This window comes from Fusarium fujikuroi, chromosome FFUJ_chr03 (assembly GCF_900079805.1).
Source record: "Fusarium fujikuroi IMI 58289 draft genome, chromosome FFUJ_chr03".
In the NCBI taxonomy this organism is placed as follows: domain Eukaryota; kingdom Fungi; phylum Ascomycota; class Sordariomycetes; order Hypocreales; family Nectriaceae; genus Fusarium; species Fusarium fujikuroi.
In genome coordinates this window covers 400,496-417,189 of record NC_036624.1, presented here as the reverse complement: position 1 = coordinate 417,189, position 16,694 = coordinate 400,496, and the positions used below count along the sequence as shown (strand labels likewise).

General features: G+C 44.9%; 7 protein-coding genes; 4 read left to right on the top strand and 3 right to left on the bottom strand.

Annotated features, from left to right (window-relative positions):
• Positions 1 to 751: 751 nt before the first annotated feature.
• On the top strand, positions 752 to 2,026 carry FFUJ_02254 (related to chitinase; the record flags this gene model as incomplete). The annotated part of the gene is made up of 1 exon (XM_023573963.1): positions 752 to 2,026. One exon carries the CDS (start codon positions 752 to 754, stop codon positions 2,024 to 2,026), a length of 1,275 nt encoding a protein of 424 aa, XP_023427401.1.
• Positions 2,027 to 2,461: 435 nt separating this feature from the next.
• On the top strand, positions 2,462 to 5,024 carry FFUJ_02253 (related to ankyrin; the record flags this gene model as incomplete). XM_023573961.1 has 3 exons in its annotated part: positions 2,462 to 3,374; positions 3,430 to 4,270; positions 4,328 to 5,024. The coding sequence occupies 3 exons, from the start codon at positions 2,462 to 2,464 to the stop codon at positions 5,022 to 5,024; spliced, it is 2,451 nt and encodes an 816-aa protein (XP_023427400.1).
• A 2,560-nt stretch (positions 5,025 to 7,584) lies between these two features.
• FFUJ_02252 (related to NmrA-like family protein) lies at positions 7,585 to 8,490 on the bottom strand (the record flags this gene model as incomplete). The annotated part of the gene is made up of 1 exon (XM_023573960.1): positions 7,585 to 8,490. The coding sequence occupies one exon, from the start codon at positions 8,488 to 8,490 to the stop codon at positions 7,585 to 7,587; it is 906 nt and encodes a 301-aa protein (XP_023427399.1).
• A 517-nt stretch (positions 8,491 to 9,007) lies between these two features.
• On the bottom strand, positions 9,008 to 9,371 carry FFUJ_02251 (uncharacterized protein; the record flags this gene model as incomplete). XM_023573959.1 has 2 exons in its annotated part: positions 9,008 to 9,163; positions 9,204 to 9,371. 2 exons carry the CDS (start codon positions 9,369 to 9,371, stop codon positions 9,008 to 9,010), a joined length of 324 nt encoding a protein of 107 aa, XP_023427398.1.
• A 1,252-nt stretch (positions 9,372 to 10,623) lies between these two features.
• Positions 10,624 to 12,309, top strand: FFUJ_02250 (related to phthalate 4,5-dioxygenase oxygenase reductase subunit; the record flags this gene model as incomplete). Its single annotated transcript, XM_023573958.1, has 1 exon — positions 10,624 to 12,309. The coding sequence occupies one exon, from the start codon at positions 10,624 to 10,626 to the stop codon at positions 12,307 to 12,309; it is 1,686 nt and encodes a 561-aa protein (XP_023427397.1).
• A 455-nt stretch (positions 12,310 to 12,764) lies between these two features.
• FFUJ_02249 (related to neutral amino acid permease) lies at positions 12,765 to 14,347 on the bottom strand (the record flags this gene model as incomplete). XM_023573957.1 has 4 exons in its annotated part: positions 12,765 to 12,858; positions 12,913 to 13,894; positions 13,945 to 13,995; positions 14,050 to 14,347. 4 exons carry the CDS (start codon positions 14,345 to 14,347, stop codon positions 12,765 to 12,767), a joined length of 1,425 nt encoding a protein of 474 aa, XP_023427396.1.
• Positions 14,348 to 15,526: 1,179 nt separating this feature from the next.
• On the top strand, positions 15,527 to 16,576 carry FFUJ_02248 (related to lipase (lipP); the record flags this gene model as incomplete). XM_023573956.1 has 3 exons in its annotated part: positions 15,527 to 15,795; positions 15,842 to 16,047; positions 16,095 to 16,576. 3 exons carry the CDS (start codon positions 15,527 to 15,529, stop codon positions 16,574 to 16,576), a joined length of 957 nt encoding a protein of 318 aa, XP_023427395.1.
• Between the last annotated feature and the right edge of the window lie 118 nt (positions 16,577 to 16,694).

Genomic DNA, 16,694 nt, shown 5'->3' with positions numbered 1-16,694 from the left:
TGGCAGTCCAAATGATGCTGTGGCGCTGATAGTTGTGCTCTTGACTTGCCTCGCCTTGCCAGCTAAGCGAAGTATGGGTATCTTTTCCAACAGGGAAGACTCATGTCAGCAACAAGGTCATGCATGGTTTATCATCCAGGGTGCAAAAGACGCCTTGCTCTTCTTTGCCAACGCTCCGTTTGAGAATTCAGGAGAGACCTACAGGAGGCCAATTGCGTCGAAAGCCGTTGTCTGGGATAGGCCCTGAAGGTTTGGCGCAGGCTTACTGTGGAGTAGGGATCGCTGCTCAAGCTCGTTTGATAACCAATCAAAGCTGTTGGTGTAGTGGAAGCTTTGGACCCCAAGCGCGGCTTTGACCGCTTTAAGCGCGGCACGGTTGGTTCTTTAAGGGAAGCGATCGCCTTACTGGCCGAGGGCTTGTGACTTGAGAAGGGGATGCTAAAATAAACTCAGCAAAGACTGCCCTAAACTTAGACCAGACTTGCCTAAGTATTTTCATCACTTAGGGTCAAGGTACTGAGTTTTCTTGCCTCCCTAGACCGGCTTTTTTGGTCCTGCGGCACATGAAAATAGTTGGACATCTTGGCGTCAGCGTTATTTTAGATGTGGAGATAGTCATTTATCAACAGGGCTTAGTGTTGAGACGGTTAAATGTCTCCGAGGTGGTATGCAGAATGGGACATATAATAGGCTCAAGAAGCTTCGAGCCTAGCACTCTGATCTTCTGTCCCTGGTCCAAGTATCTCCCACCATGGTGCTTTCCATCCCTCAAGTCGTCGGCCGTCTGGCTCTGGTTCTTGGTCTTCTACCCAATCTTGTCCTCGCCCAATGCGGCCCTGATAACGATGGAGCTCGCTGCCCTTTGAACGTCTGCTGTTCCTCGGCCGGATACTGCGGAACGTCAAGTGTGTACTGTGGTGATGGTTGTCAATCAACGTACGGGAGCTGTTCTGTACCTACAGTTCCATCTTGCTCTTCTGGCGGTAAGAGTGCGACTAATGGCCATCGCGTTGGATACTGGCGCGTACAGCAGGCTTGGGACCGGTCTTGCGATGTTGTCCTTCCTTCTCAAATCCAGACCAATGGATTGACCCATCTTATCTTGGCGTTTGCCGATTTCGACTCTAGCAGTTTCGCAGTGGGCGCCCAGAACTCTCAAGATGTCGACTACTATAAGCAGTTCACCGCTTTACAGACTAGTTCGTTGCAGACGTGGATTGCCATTGGTGGCGGCAGTTTCTCAACTGAGACTTGGTCTTCCATGGCGGCCTCAGCGAGCTCCCGATCTGCCTTCATCTCGTCTCTCAAGTCCTTCATGGAGACTTATTCCTTCCAGGGCGTTGACCTTGATTGGGAATTTCCAGCGACCACCGATGCAGCAAACCTGGTCTCTCTTGTCCAGGAACTCCGAGCTGCCTTTGGAAAGGACTATGGCATCTCAGCGGCGGTACCAGCGGACTGGGGTAGCATCCAGGGCTTCAACGCAGCCGGTATGGGCAAATACGTCGACTTCTTCAACTTTATGGCCTACGATTTACATGGTTGGGGAATTGATCAAGAGCCAGCAAAGAGTGTTGTCACCTACCAGGCCAGCATAGTTGACATCGCCAACGATCTAATGCCGCTTTGGGCCAATCAGACCGATCCGTCTCTCATCAACCTCGGCATCCCCCTGTACGGCCGCGGGTACACCCTCTCCTCCTCCAGTTGCAAAGAAGCAGGTTGCGCTGCATCGGGGCCAAGCGAAGAAGGTTCCTGTGTCAAAGATCCGACAGGCGTCATGGTGCTGAGTGATATCAAGAAGGCGGTTGCAGCCAATCAAGCTACTGTGGAGCTTGACAGCGAGGCTATGCAGAAGTATGTGACTTGGGGAGGTGATCAGTGGATAGGCTATGACGACGCTGATACGTTGGCACTGAAGATGGCATGGGCTGATGGTCTATGTTTGGGCGGTGCTGTGTTTTGGGCACTCGATAATAATGGCGGTGCGTGGGGTGCTCAAGGTAAAAGTCCCTGCAAGGCGTAAGGACTGCTGGCATCTCCCTGACACCAAGGTTTTCAGGGCATTTGTTGATAATATACTCCGTGCAAGTACTATAATTGGCTTGAAAACTCCTATATCGGAAAGCAAAATGCGCTCAAAAATATTTCCAATTGGCTATTGCTTACCGTACATGGCGCCACTATTCTTGGCAATCAGGCTGGCGGTTAGCACATAAATGGCGCGCATCTTGGTTTAAGCTGCCAGCCACTTTCTTCAGCTCTCCACCTCACTCCTTAACAGAAACACCCAGCTAAGAATTAACTTGACTTGCCTTGCACTTCAGCGAGCTACTGAATTCAGTAATAACCCACTTTCAATGTTTATCTGATAAATACTGACTAGGAAGAACTTATGCCGAATCACGGGCTGTATACGGTCGGTTGGATCTGTGCCGTCGAGGCAGAGCTGGTTGCTGCAATGGAGCTTCTCGACGACGAGGAAGATGGGCCTGTTGATGCACCGCTGAATGATAACAACACCTATACTCTTGGACGAATCGGGAAACACAATGTTGTAATCGCAGCTCTGCCGTCGGGACAGTATGGAACGACTAGTGCTGCAAATGTTGCAAGAGATATGGTACGTACCTTTCCTAACATCAGAATTGGTCTGATGGTAGGTATTGGTGGCGGAGTTCCAATGAAACATGATATTCGCCTTGGCGATATTGTTGTCAGCTCCCCTAACCGGCGTGACGGAGGTGTGATCCAGTACGATTACGGAAAAGCGATGCAAGGCCAAGGGTTGCTGATCAAGGGTTCCTTGAACCAACCACCAATATCCATCTTGACAGCGATGACCAAGCTACGCGCGATACAGACAAGGCGAGGCCACAACCTTCAGAAAATTGTCGAGTCAGTATTAGCTAAGAACGCACGACTCGTCAACGAGTTCCAGCGCCCTCCTCTGGAAGCCGATAAGCTTTATAAGCCTGATTTTATTCATGCTGTACCAGGTGAAACATGTTCTTTGACCTGTGATGAGACCAAGATCGTTCCACGGACCCCACGATCATCAAAGGAGGATTCTCACAAGGTCCATTACGGTCTCATTGCTTCGGGAAACCAGGTGATGAAAAATGCTACCATCCGGGATAAGCTTGCCGAAGACGAAGAGGTTCTGTGCTTTGAGATGGAAGCAGCGGGCTTAAATAACCATTTCCCTTGCGTTGTTATTAGAGGTATATGTGATTACTCTGATTCACATAAGAATGACATATGGCAAGGATTTGCTGCAATGATGGCAGCTGCATATGCAAAAGAACTTCTTTTGCAGATCTCTCCTCACAAGGTCGAAGCGGAGAAGAACATAGAGAAGATTTTTGCTGCTGGTCAGTAACTAATTAGTTGATAACCGTTGCGCAATTCTAATATTTTGATTTGCAGTCTATGAGCCTATACTTGAGATGAGTGAAAAGATCGGGGCTCTGGATCTCAGGCGGAAGAGAGAGGATGAACTCAAGATCCTAGATTGGATCAGTAAGTCTGAGTATACGTCACAGCAGTATCAATTTATCCAGCAACGCCAACCTCACACGGGTCAGTGGTTCTTAGAATGCGAGAATTTGCAAACATGGCTGCACTCAGAAGGAACAATGCTTTACTGTCCCGGTATGCCTGGTGCCGGCAAGACAATCATGTCTGCAACTATCATTGAGTACCTTGCTTCGGGGCTCGACCAGAGTGCAAAACTTGGATTTGTTTATTGCAACTATGAGAAGAAAAGCGAGCAAACTACGCGAAAACTATTTGCAAGTTTGCTAAGGCAGTTGGCACAGTCATTTTCTCCTTTACCAGACGTCATTACATCTTTCTACCTGACGAAAGACCATGGAAGACAACCAGCTACTATGCAAGAGATTATTGAAACTCTACACGCTGTTGTAGATATGTGCCCAAGAGCTTTTATCGTCATCGATGCTTTGGACGAACTCGAAGCAACAGACAGCTGCCAGTCGACATTTGTCTCCGAAATCCGCAGGCTCCGGGACCAAGCCGCGGCAAATGTCCTGATTAGTTCGCGTACCAATCAGAGATTACAAGAAATGCTTGGACCGTGCTCGACGGAGGAGATCTATGCTCATGACGAAGATGTAAGGTTGTATGTCGATCAGCGGATGACCGAGATACCCATGCTCAGCGACGACAACCCAGATTTGCCAGATAAAGGGAAAGACAAACTGAAGAGTGCAATAAGAGAAGGGGTTACACGAGCAGCGAGGGGAGTGTATGTTTCTTGCCCCTGAACAATCTCACTAAACATGGTCGGCTCTAATTTTGACAGGTTTCTCGCTGCTCCGTGCTTTATGGAAATTTTGAAGGGGAAGACAACAAGCAATCAGATATTGACCACTTTGAGGCAGTTTCGCAGCCGTCCAGGGACTTACAATGACGCTTACGAGAAAACCATGGTGCAAATTCGGAATCAAGGCCCAGAACAACGGGACTTGGCAAGAAGGGCACTGACATGGCTGACATTTGCAAAATCTCCACTTACATTTTTAGAACTTCAGTACGCCCTTAGTGTGCGACCCGGGGTTTCCGCACTCGCAGAGGGAGATCTACAAAACATCAATAAGATTGATCATGTGACCATGGGTCTAGTAAGCATTGAAGAGTCTTCAAACTCCGTCACATTGCTTCATCACACGACTATGCAATATTTTCGAGCGAACCCTGGCGCTCTTTTGTTCTCCGATGAACAGACGCTGACAGGGACTGATATCAATGGCACTGCTCTGAGGCAGGTCCATCTAGAGATAACCCTCACCTGCGATGCTTATCGTTATCTGGCTTTCCCCGTCTTTGAAATCGGACGCCGTTATAGGAACTCCGAAGATCGCCGAAAACATCAGGACTTGTATCCGCTGTCTCGCTATGTCATTCGTAATCTGACGTACCACGCTATCATGGCAGGGCTCGTTAATCCAGCTAGGCTGCACTCCAGAGCCTACGCAGCCCTATCATCGCCCTACATCTAGGTTCCGGAATCACACAGAAAATAGCTCAAGGCGTGATGGGCCTAAGGCACTGGACGGTGGGTTATGGGTCGGCAGACGAGAGCCTGCTTCTTGAAAGTCCCGTGCTCCGCGACGTTTCGCAAACAAAAACTCCGAGGAGGAGGGCATATATATTGTTGGTGTTCACGTTCGGGATCTGTCCGATACTCCGGAGAACGGTCTCTGCGGGATTGGGAAGTATGAGACAATGTTTTGGAGAATCGCAAAACTTTAAAACCAATCTATGCGTGATTCGAGGGACTTCAGGAGGCTATAATTCTACCTCAGGATAGCTTTAATAAACGACTTCTCTTGTTAGGGATACTATCTTTAAGATCTAGGGTCTTATAGTATTAAGTTACTTAACGTGGTTAATAAGTAAGTAGGTCATCTAAGTGAGTAGGTCAAAAATCCCTTACCTTATAACATTTCTATTTAATTAGATAATTATTAATAACTCAATATATCACAGCCTTTAAATAAAGCTAGAATACTTCTTGCCCTTTAGGCCCTTTAAAATAACCTAAAATTAAGTTTATAATAGGCTGTAATTAACTATAAGGTGCCTTTTAAGACCTTATATTGCTGCTATTATAGTATTTAGTTATAATATAATTCTATCTTAAAATTATAAAGACTATTTAATCTAGAGAAGTAGATAATAGTTTAATTTATTCTTAACTTAGATTTATAAGGATTTCCCTTATAACTGCATTTTATAGAAGAAATAGCTAATTCTCTATTAGCTAACTGTAATATATTACCTATTAGTAAGTGCTAGGCTTATAACTTTATAAAGTAATAACTAAAGCTAAAGATATATTTATTTTAAAGATATAACTATTAAAGAGCTAAATATAAAAATCTAACTATTATTTATAGCTAGTTTAGGCTTATATAAAATATAATTATAAAATATAGTATTTAATTAAATAATATCTAGAACTTTAATAAGACTAGCTTTATAATAGGCCTTATTATAGCCAGAATGGCTATTATAGGTTTAAAAATATAAAAAAGGCTAAAATTAATATAGCCTAAAAACTAAAAATAAATTACTATAATTTAGGTAATTAATATAAAAAGTTAAGTAATTATACTATTTATTATTAATATAAGTTAATATTACCTTATTAATTAATACTAAAAATATAACCTTTTATTAGATTAGGTTATTATAATAAGCTAAAATAGGTAAATAAATAATAAGCTAAATCTTAAGTAATTAAAGTACTTTAATTAATTTATAATTAACTAATTAACTAGTTATTATTATCTCTTAATTCTTAATAGTTATAAAAGCTATTACTTAATTAATTTTAAGAGATATTATAAAGAGAATAAAATTATTATACTTTATATATCTATTTATATATCTTATTTACTTTAGCCTCTTAATATTAAATACTTTAGGCCACTAAAAAAGGCTTATAGCTAAAAAATAAAATATTTAATTAAATACTTTATAACTTATATTTTTAAAATTAAGTTCTTTTTTACCTTTTATATTATATTTAAAGCTACCTTTATAAAAAGTAATATTTAAAGGGGTTTTAAAGGAACTAGGCTTATTTCTTTTAACTTAAAAACTGTAATCTTAAAGCTTAATATATAGCTATAGACCTTAATACCTCTTAAAGAGGCCACTTAACTCTTAATACTATAGGCTTTAAAGACCCTAAAGATAGTTATTAAGACTTAATCTTAATTTAAATACCTTAGTAATTAAATTAAATGCCATTATAGTAACTCCTTAAAATTAATATTAAAAGCCTTAAAGTCTCTTATAAAAGAAGTAATAGCTATAATATATAAAAATATACTATTAAGAGCTAAAGTCTAAAATCTTTAAAATATAAATAAAATATTAAGCTAATATTATAAGGCAAAAAGGATTAAATTATAGAAAGGGAAGACTATAACTATATAGGAAGTATTATAAATAATTAATTAAATAGATATTAATATATAGATAGTAGCTAAATTATTAAGAAATAGTAATTAAAAAAGGTTAAAGTAATTAGGCAGTTAGTGCTATAGTATATATAGTAAAGGCAGTTATAATATAAGGACTTATTAGGTAGCTCTTAAGTTATCTAGAGAGGAATTTAATAAGTAAAAGCTAGCCTTTTTAAATTGCAGCTTAAGCTTTTTAAGCTATAGGTTAAAAAGGTTAAGGAAAGTGACCTACTTACTTAAATAACCCACTTACTTATTAACCACATTATATCTAATAAAAGAATTAAAATATACTATATATCTTTAAGCCTAATTTAAGACTTAAAGTCAGTCTTTAGTGTTATATTATAATAATAAATAAAGCATTTAAATATAATATTTTAATCATAAGATAAATTTATACCTAAGACTTATACACATGCCTTAAGTTACTATAGAGAACTTAGAACTTAAGTCTGTATAGTAGTATATCTTGCAGGTGGCCAAGATGGCATTCCCGATTCTGAAGACTCGAGCAAATGCTTTACAGAGACAGGTCAGAGGTGCATAATAGTTCATCCAACGGTCTAATAAAACACTCGATTCAGACATAATTCCATCTACTCGACTCCCTGAGCCAGCAAGCAAAGCTCTGGAGACCAGGTTCCTGTGCTCTCAAGGTGTGTATATCCGCCTTCCAACCCGCATCCCTAAACCACGCAAAGCTCTTCGACGCATCTTCGACTATCCATAGTATTGGATATGCTACAATCTTGTATGTCTGGGGCAGCTCCTCTCCCACCACTTCTTGAAAAATCTCCTGTAGCTCAGAAAAGCTCAACTCATCACCCGCTAATGCTAATGCCTTTCCCGCCCAAACATCTGGGTTCAAAAGTGCTTTTGCTGCAAACACGCCTATGTCATGGGTGCTAATCAGCTGCATCTTGCGATCCTTGGGCATCCCCTCTGCCCAAAGGGACGCCATCATCTGACCGAAGAAACCAGAGTTATAGCTATCCATAAAGCCTGTCGGTCTCAGAATTGTCCATCGTTTGTTATTCTCTTTGCATAATTCCCGCAGTCGTAGCTCAATGCGGTGCTTGGCGGCAAAGTGAGGAATCTCGGTTGGTTGCGACCAGCTAACCTGGTCGCCACCACGGTCAACACTAGAGAAGACGATGTGGTCAACAGATGGATGCGATGTTGCCGCTTCGATGAGAGGGAGCGCTTGTGCCTCATCATTTGGCGGAACCGCAACTACGAAGATTGATGATATGGTTGGATGTTGGTCGAAAATGGGCTGCGGCGTCTGGGTATCTCCCTTCACAAGGGTAATTCCTGGATACTCTGCTTGGAGAGCTTGAGCCTTTGGCGATTCAATAGACCTTGTCAACGCAAGGATCCTGGTGTCTTCATGTCCAAGCGAGCTGTCAAGGGTCTTGTATAGGGCGTCGATGATGGCTTTGCCTTGTTGGCCAGTAGCCCCGACAATGAGAATATTTCGCGTCATTTTTAATTGTTGTTATAGAAAATTGTGGTTGTTGTGGATTGTTATATTTTTCGTTTATCGGTTTGCGACGAGGCTGATATATCAAGCTGCGGAGACTTTTCGGAGGCTTTCTGCCTTGCTTACTGGCATGGCGCAGTGGTGGCTCAACATCACCTGGGTGGCTAGTCACAAGCTCGCATTGAACTGGTCCTTTGCAGAAAGATATATTTAGATTACTCTCACTTTTACTTCAAGCAGCTATAGTCCCGACATAAGTAGGTCATATGCCGAAATATCGTCAGATGAATCCTAGTCAGGCAATTTATATCACTACGTATAATCCGCTGATCAGCTGCTACTCCATATTCCAACTTCAAGTCCAATTTCCTTGCAACACTGTTTAGATTATTCTTATGTCCTTGTCTGATGAGACACTGGTCCTAACAAGCAGTCAACCGTACATTGTAAGTGTGTCAATCTCAGTCCCATCTCTGGCGTACTTGTATATCAGATTCCGCTCCTGGGTTAGTGGACAACCCTACGAGCAAGTACCGCGATATCCCGCGCCCTTCTCCCAGTCATCTCTATAACCAGCATTGTACCCATACAGCTTGCAAGCGGTATAAAAGTCATCACCGCTGATGACGTTGCCTGGCTTCTGGATGCATTTAACACCATCAAATGTGGCCTGGTGCTCTGGTCAAATGTGTACTCCAAGATTGAAGGCTACTTACAACAGATCCCCAGCGCATGGCAAAGACAGCTTTGGTCCAATCGTTTACTGGAATCCACCCCTCAGGAGTGTGCAAGCAGCAGTTGTGGCTGCTATGGTCCTTTGAACTTATCTGTTGTATCAGTACGGGTGTAAATACAATGAGATTGGCGGGAGTATATGTACCCATGTGCCGCTTGGGCAAGAAACAGGCCAAGGCCGAGTGCCTTGAGAGAAAACTACATTGTTATTAATCTTGAGAAAGGGAGATAGATGGTGAATTGTGCCTGGTGAAAGTCTGGACTGGGTTTGAGAAGGATCAAAGCCGCCTTTTATGTCTGGCGTGTACCCATCACTCCGTCACCGCCTCTCCGATATATTTGCCGACTAGAATATGATCTTACGAAGGTAATGAGGGTATTCTGAAGCCAGGAGATGAATCGATCCACTCCATCCCTGGTAGCTGCGTCGCTCGAGCCTTGTCTCCACGAAATTGCCTTTCGTCAACTCCACCGACTTGACAGGAATGAACTGACACTTCTAATTGCCGTGCTTCTGGCTCTGGCTTCTTCTGGATCATATTTTAAACAAGCCTTATATAGCTCTGCCAGTATGGTAGGATTTGGACCCATTACCCCGGGATAAATGCCTAGTAGGTTGTTACAGAGCTACATATCCTAACAACACGTATTGATTGATAAGTATACCAACTTGCCACTATATATTATGTTTTATTCACTCTTTGCAATTAAGAAGTCAAGAGGTATATATGGCTCTTTTTGAGTAGAATTTAGCCAAAATCTGAAACTTGTCTTACTGTCGTGCTATGATTTCCCTCAAAATTAAGTTCAAGAATGGATCAAATACGGAGGTCGCGAAAGTGTATCATATTATATGGCTTCATATTCACATCTCAGTATATAAAACTTTAGTAGCCAATAGGAAATCTTTTCTTCGAGTCGTGTCACTTGATGTATGACGTTTTGAGCATACCAGTTTTAATTGTTTTTACCATCATGGAAATTAGTTTACCATCTTTGTCCTTAACACATGTATTTTCTGACTTGCATATTCGACTTATACTGCTATTGTAATGGTTATTACCAGTCTTCATCCATTTTATATGCAATAGTATCTGCATTTCATCACATTAATTAGAGTGCCTTTTTGTGACTTATGTGGCTTATAGGTGTCATCAATATGAGGTACCCTGTAGCAGGGAAGTGGTGGTTCAACAAGCTGATCCTTGCCATTAAGGGTCGCGGAAGTCTCCGTTTGCTACCCGGCCTCATCGGAACCTCCGCGTAACTGTCGGGTTATGAAAAGTGGAGTATCTACACATGTCAGCTCACGCTTATGCGAAGTAACTTAGGGTTCATATTGCAAGAAATGGACCGACTGAGCAGTGCGGATCGTAATTCTTTTGTATAATTTCCTGGAAAATGGGAGTTCCATCGACAACGAATATTCCCAAGGAGACTGTGTCACATCTCGATGCTGCCCCTATTCCCAAGCCGGGAATTCTTTTGCAAGTCAGAGCGGGAAGAGTCAAGAAAGGTGCCCTAGGAGGCGAAATCACCTCTGCTATCTACAAACAGCGACATGACGGGCCAATATTTTGCAGCGCGACTGGTGTTCTGGGCGACGAACACGCTTCCAGCAGACACGGTGGCACAGAGCGCGCAGTACATCAGTACAACCCAGATCATTACCCAGACTGGCGAGCCGAGAACCCGCCAGAGCCAGATCTATACGATGTCGGAGCCTACGGCGAGAACCTTGTCACGACCAACATGAATGATGACAACGTGTGTATCGGCGACATATACAAACTCGGTGACAATGTCCTTCTCGAAGTAAGCGAACCACGACATCCATGCTTCAAACTCAACTCCCGATTCAAATGGCCACGAGCTCTAAAACGGACGATTCGAACGGGACGAGCAGGCTGGAACATGCGAGTCTTGAAGACAGGCGATATCTGCAAAGGAGATACAATCTCTTTGCTAGAGAGACCGTATCCCAAGTGGTCTGTGTTGAACGTTCAGCGTGTCATTAGAGCAAGGAATGTCTCTCTCAATCTGCTGGCGGAATGCACACAGCTTCCTATGACAGATCTCTTTCTGGACATTGCAAAAGAGAGATTAAGGAGTGCTCCAAAAGCATACACTCTAGTCGACGCTCGCCTCGTCGCTCAGCGTGTCAGGAAGCTCACGTTTGCCTTGAAAGAGCCTTTGACTCTTGTCAATGCAGCGTTCGACGCTTATGCCTTTGCACAGATCAAATTCGGAGGCGAAGTAAAATTCGAGCGCTCTTATTCGATTGTCGACGGTGATATATACAAGTTCAGCCTGGGCGTTTCGCTTGATCGACAATCACGAGGAGGTTCGGCTTATCTACACAACAAGCTGAAGATTGGTGATGAGATTGAAATGTCTCCTGGATCAAACCCTGGTGCGATAGAAAATGATGAAAAATGCGACGAAAGTCTCACACGGATTCTGATCGTCGGAGGGATCGGAATAACGGCCTTTTTGCCATCGATGCGCGATTGGGAGAGTAAAAGCCTGCCATACTATCTTCATTATGCCATCAGAAGTCTTGAAGAGGCCGCCTTTCTTGATCAACTGCCCAAAAGCAAGACCACTCTGTACTGCCGATCAGAGGGTCCACGACTCGACATTAGAAGTGTCATACCAAAGCCCAGCCAAGATGGGGCATACAACGCACGCATATTCTCATGCGGACCCTCAAGCATGATGAAGGAATGCGAGAAAATTGCTAAGGAACTTGGATATCCAGACCACTTGCTTCATTTTGAGGATTTTGGTAACGGTGGAGGTGGTGATCTCGGAGAGCCCTTCGAGGTGGAAGTCGATGAGCCGGACTCCAACAGACATGAGACGGTGACGGTTCCTCCAAACAAGACGCTGCTAGACGTGCTCAACGACGCGGGCTTCGACATATTGTACTCTTGTAAGTCTGGTGCCTGTGGTGCTTGTAAGGTGGCGTTGTGCGAGGGAAAGGTTGATTACAAGAGTACGTCGCTGCTTGATAAGGAGAAGGGGCGGGCGTTACAGGCTTGTGTCGATCGTGGTATCGGGAGGCTCAAGATAGAGATAGATTAGGTCATTATGCACATTCTGTTGAACCGCCTTATTCTTCAATTTGAAAGTGAGATTCTTTACTGATCTTGATACTGTGCCTCATGCTTCCGGGTGTCATCTGATAACCTAGCTGAACAGACACGTCCATTGTGTTAAAGCATAAGACTTTAGACAGGGTCACTCTGTGAGACTTCACCATATCATGCTGGAGTTTGTCGACCAGGACATGTGCGATTACGAGAAAGCCAGCCTATGGGCCATAGGCAAGGTAGGAGAGAGTATATGAAGCTGATGGATTAAAATGGCAAACCGTGACTGTGTCTAAGTCGCGCGTTACATGTTAGAAGATGCAAAGGCGAACCCCCCTCTCCAACTTATATGCGTCGTCTATCTGTCTTCATAACCCCAGATAGATATCAAGAACACGACGAACGTCCCAGAGTAATTCAATCTGTGATCCGTGCTTTCATGTGATCTTACTGCACAAAACCCGAATTGTCCGCACAGTCAAAGGCCTTGATAATCGCCCCAGTGTCAAATGCCTCCTTGATCAAAACGCCAACAGAGTAGCTGGAATGCTAGGTCAGTATATCGCATGGAGATACAAGATAGGTGAGTACTTACGTGCCAGCGACGATCATGTAAAAGCCAAGGATCATGATGAGTATATGCAATGCGTACTTGATCTTCTGACCCAGCGTGCCAGTCTTGTAGCTCTTGAAGTCATACATCCACAATAGCGCAGGAAACACCAGACTGAATGGCGCAAAGCAAAGAGAACCGGCCAAGCCGAGAAGATAGTTCAAGATGGGCACCGCCTCAGCCACGATGAAGGCTGCAGTTCCCAGGGCTAAGTTGATACCGAGCCAAGTGCCCCAGTGAGTGAAGGTATTGGCCTGCAGGTGCTCAGAATCTCGCAATATGCGGACAAAGGCATATTTAGCAGCGACATGTTGATAGATACCCACACCAAGAATAAGGCCGGGTAAAGAGACTCCGTATGCGACTTTCTTGATGAGCGGACCGGCGCTGCCAAAAGCTGGCGTTGAGATCCATGTTCCGCACCATCTGTAAATGACGAGACTGAAAGAAAGATACATGGCCCCAACGATGAAGCCAGCCACAAGACAAGCCTTGCGGTAGTCATGCGGTCTCTTCATCTCAGATATAACGGGCAAGAACATGGAAGAGCCGCAGGTGCTGATGAAAATATTCGTGGCGTTGATCATACCAACAACAAAGCTAGAATACGCGATCGGCGCCCAACCGAGATCAAAGTCGCCGGTCTTAGGAGCGGCAGCGGGTCTGTCGACCTGCGTCACAGCGACGACGAAGATGAACACCCCGAGAACGAATGTGATGAAGCCGAACCAGGTCAGCCAGCCCAGACGAGCAAATGTACGTATCGAAGAGAAGAGTGTGATGAGGATGGCGGAGACGAGGGCGAATACGATGGTGCATGTCCCGTGATCCGACAGTGCATTGAGGCCGATAGCTGATGTGACTATGCCGCCGGCAGAGATGAGAACCTGGGCGACGATGATCTGGACACCAACAAGTTCACGACCCCAGCGACCCCAGATGAGACCCATCATATCAGCTAATGCTAGGAGATATAAGCGACTGATCAATATCGACCGGGACTTGGCTGCTTACTGTGGCATTCGGTATGGTTGTGCTTGAAGTCACCAAGAACAAGGGCAGTATCTAAACGGAAAATCCATTAGCCTCAAGCTCAAGAATATTGAGACATATACTTACAAACGTTGAGCGAAGTATATCCAACGATGCACAGAGATCCTCCAACAGAGCCCAGCGCACCAAGAGCTCCAGGGATAGCAAGGATACTCATCGCAAAGTTGATCTTGAGAAAGACCACAGTGGCTCGCTGCCAACTGACAGTTCTGAACTCAACGCCGTCGACATTCTCCTGAAAGACCTCCCGAGACTCTCCCTTCTCGGTATCTGAGACGCCGGCCTCACCATCGTGCGGTGAGATCTTCTCGTTTTTGGAGGGAGATGTGTACTGGTCCATGGAAGAGGCGGTTGGAGATGCCATTGTTGGAAGATGGAGAGCAACTTGGAGATGATGGGATGAAGAAAGCGAATACTGGTATTTATACCTTGCTAGGCCAAGGATTCAGTGCATGGACTGTTGCGATCCTGGGGTAAAGCGGGGGTCATATCAGCTCTGTAGCTGGTGCTAATAGATAGTTCCATGCTAACGAGTCTCGACTGAGCGGATGAACCACCGACTCGGTTCGGGGGTACGCATGTAAGTAGCCTGCACTGTGCCAGCGAGGAAAAGCACATCTCCCCGATATCTCATCTCCCAGCAACGCATCCACGGCTGAGATATCTTGTGCCCAAGATAAGCTATTGACTTGATTTCATTTGATATCACGATAAACACGACTTGTAACAGTGCGTTACCATCTGAGGGAGACCCGCTACCGGCTCCATCTCTGATATCTCGGGATATCCGAAAATGAACCCGGTATCTGGTCCGTGGGGCTCGGTTAGAGGACCCTAGAAGCTCTCCTAGACGAGGCGTCGCCGAGACATCATAGACATAGTCACAAACTCCACAGATTGGAAGTGAATTAAGACGCCAGAGCTTTGGTCCTTTTAGGAGATAGGAGAGGCTTCCGGCGCCAACTCGTTGGTATGTTTATGTACGGGCTACCATACTAGACACTTGCATGTATTTGCAATTCCAACGTGTTTTTTCTTCCTAGTACGCAATGTAAAAATAGGTCAAAGGCAATATCTTTCACTCCTCACCGACTATGTAGAAAATCATAAGGCAGCACCACCGCTGACAGCCTCAACGAACACATGACACTGGTATCCAAACGACAGTGCTCATTTCTCCATATCGCCCATGCAGGGACCATGCCGCCAAGTAACGGCCTAGCTTGCACTGCCTACACTTCCCAGACGAGAAGCCGAACCTTATCAAGATAAGTAAGGGTCTATTTTCTTTAGCGTATGTCGCGGATGCGGGGAAGGCTCCACGCCTGGGCATGGAAGTGTAGAGATACCGGGGAAATGGGGAACCTCCGGCAATTAGATCGAACCTCGAGACCCAAGCCCTTGGAATCCATCACTACCGCGATCAGCCGGAAGAGACGAAAGAACTTATAGTGTCAAGCCTCTTTGGTGTTTTGTAGTGTCAATTTGCATCGCTGAGCAAGATACGTCCCTCATAGCGTCTTTCATTGGTCATTCAGTAGCCATGGTTAATCTCGATCCCATCAACGCAAAGTTTGCGGCTGCAATCGATGGCCTGCCTGCTCCCCATCAGCTCGGGGGTCCAGACAAAGCATTCGAGAGTCTGGAAGAGCTACAGCGCCATGAACCAGCGAGTGACATTGCCACACAGTCTATTGAAGTCGAAGGGAAATATGGCCCGACATCTGTGACACTGTTTAGACCAAAGGCTCTGGTTCACAAGCCACTTCCAATGATCTTTTACACTCAGGGTGGCGGCTGGGTCATGGGCAGGTAAGCATGACTCCTTGCTTCTATACATCAAGCTGATGTGCGAAAGTGCCAAATCGTTTGCCGTGTTGGTCGAGGACTTGGCTCGGCGAACTGGAGCTGCGGTGGTCTTTCCGGACTACACGCTTGCACCGCATAGAACGTTTCCGTTCCCGTTTGAGCAAAGTTATGAAGTTCTCGAGTACATGATTCGTCATGGAAAGGAGTACAACCTTTTGATCAAAACCATTGCTCTAGCTGGTGATAGTGTCGGAGGTACGTTATGTATAAACCCCCTTCGATTAAGTGCTAATCATCTGTAGGACATATGGCCATTGCCATGATGCAAATGTCGTTGCAAAGACAACTGCCCGCTACAATCGGTCAGATGGTTCTCTGGGCCCCTGTTACCGTCACACATAAGAAGTATCCATCATACACTACGTTCAAAGATGGTCCTTTCTTGCCAGAAGCCACGATGGATTGGATGATTGAGACCTTCATACCAAGCAAGAGCGACAGAGAAACAGCACTGGCCTCTCCTCTAACACACCTCCCAGACGATGTCCTGTCCAAATTTCCTCCAACCATTATCTTTCTGTCGACTGTTGACCCCCTAGTTGATGAGGGCGTCGCATTTGGTCACCGGCTGCAGGGGCTCGGGGTTGATGCGTCTGTAATCAAGGCTGAAGGGCAGATGCACGCTTTCTGTCTTGTGAAGGCGCTGCGGGATGGGCCGACGGCTCAAGCAGTAATAGAATTGGCGGCACTGAGGTTGCGAAGGATATTTCAAGATTCAATATAATTGACTTGCCAGACAGACTGTTGCGCGAGGGTACATAGAGAGTTTAGCGCCATAATGTGACATGTTGACGCAAGGATACTTGTTACCCAAATCACTAGCCTCCCCATGGAACTATAGG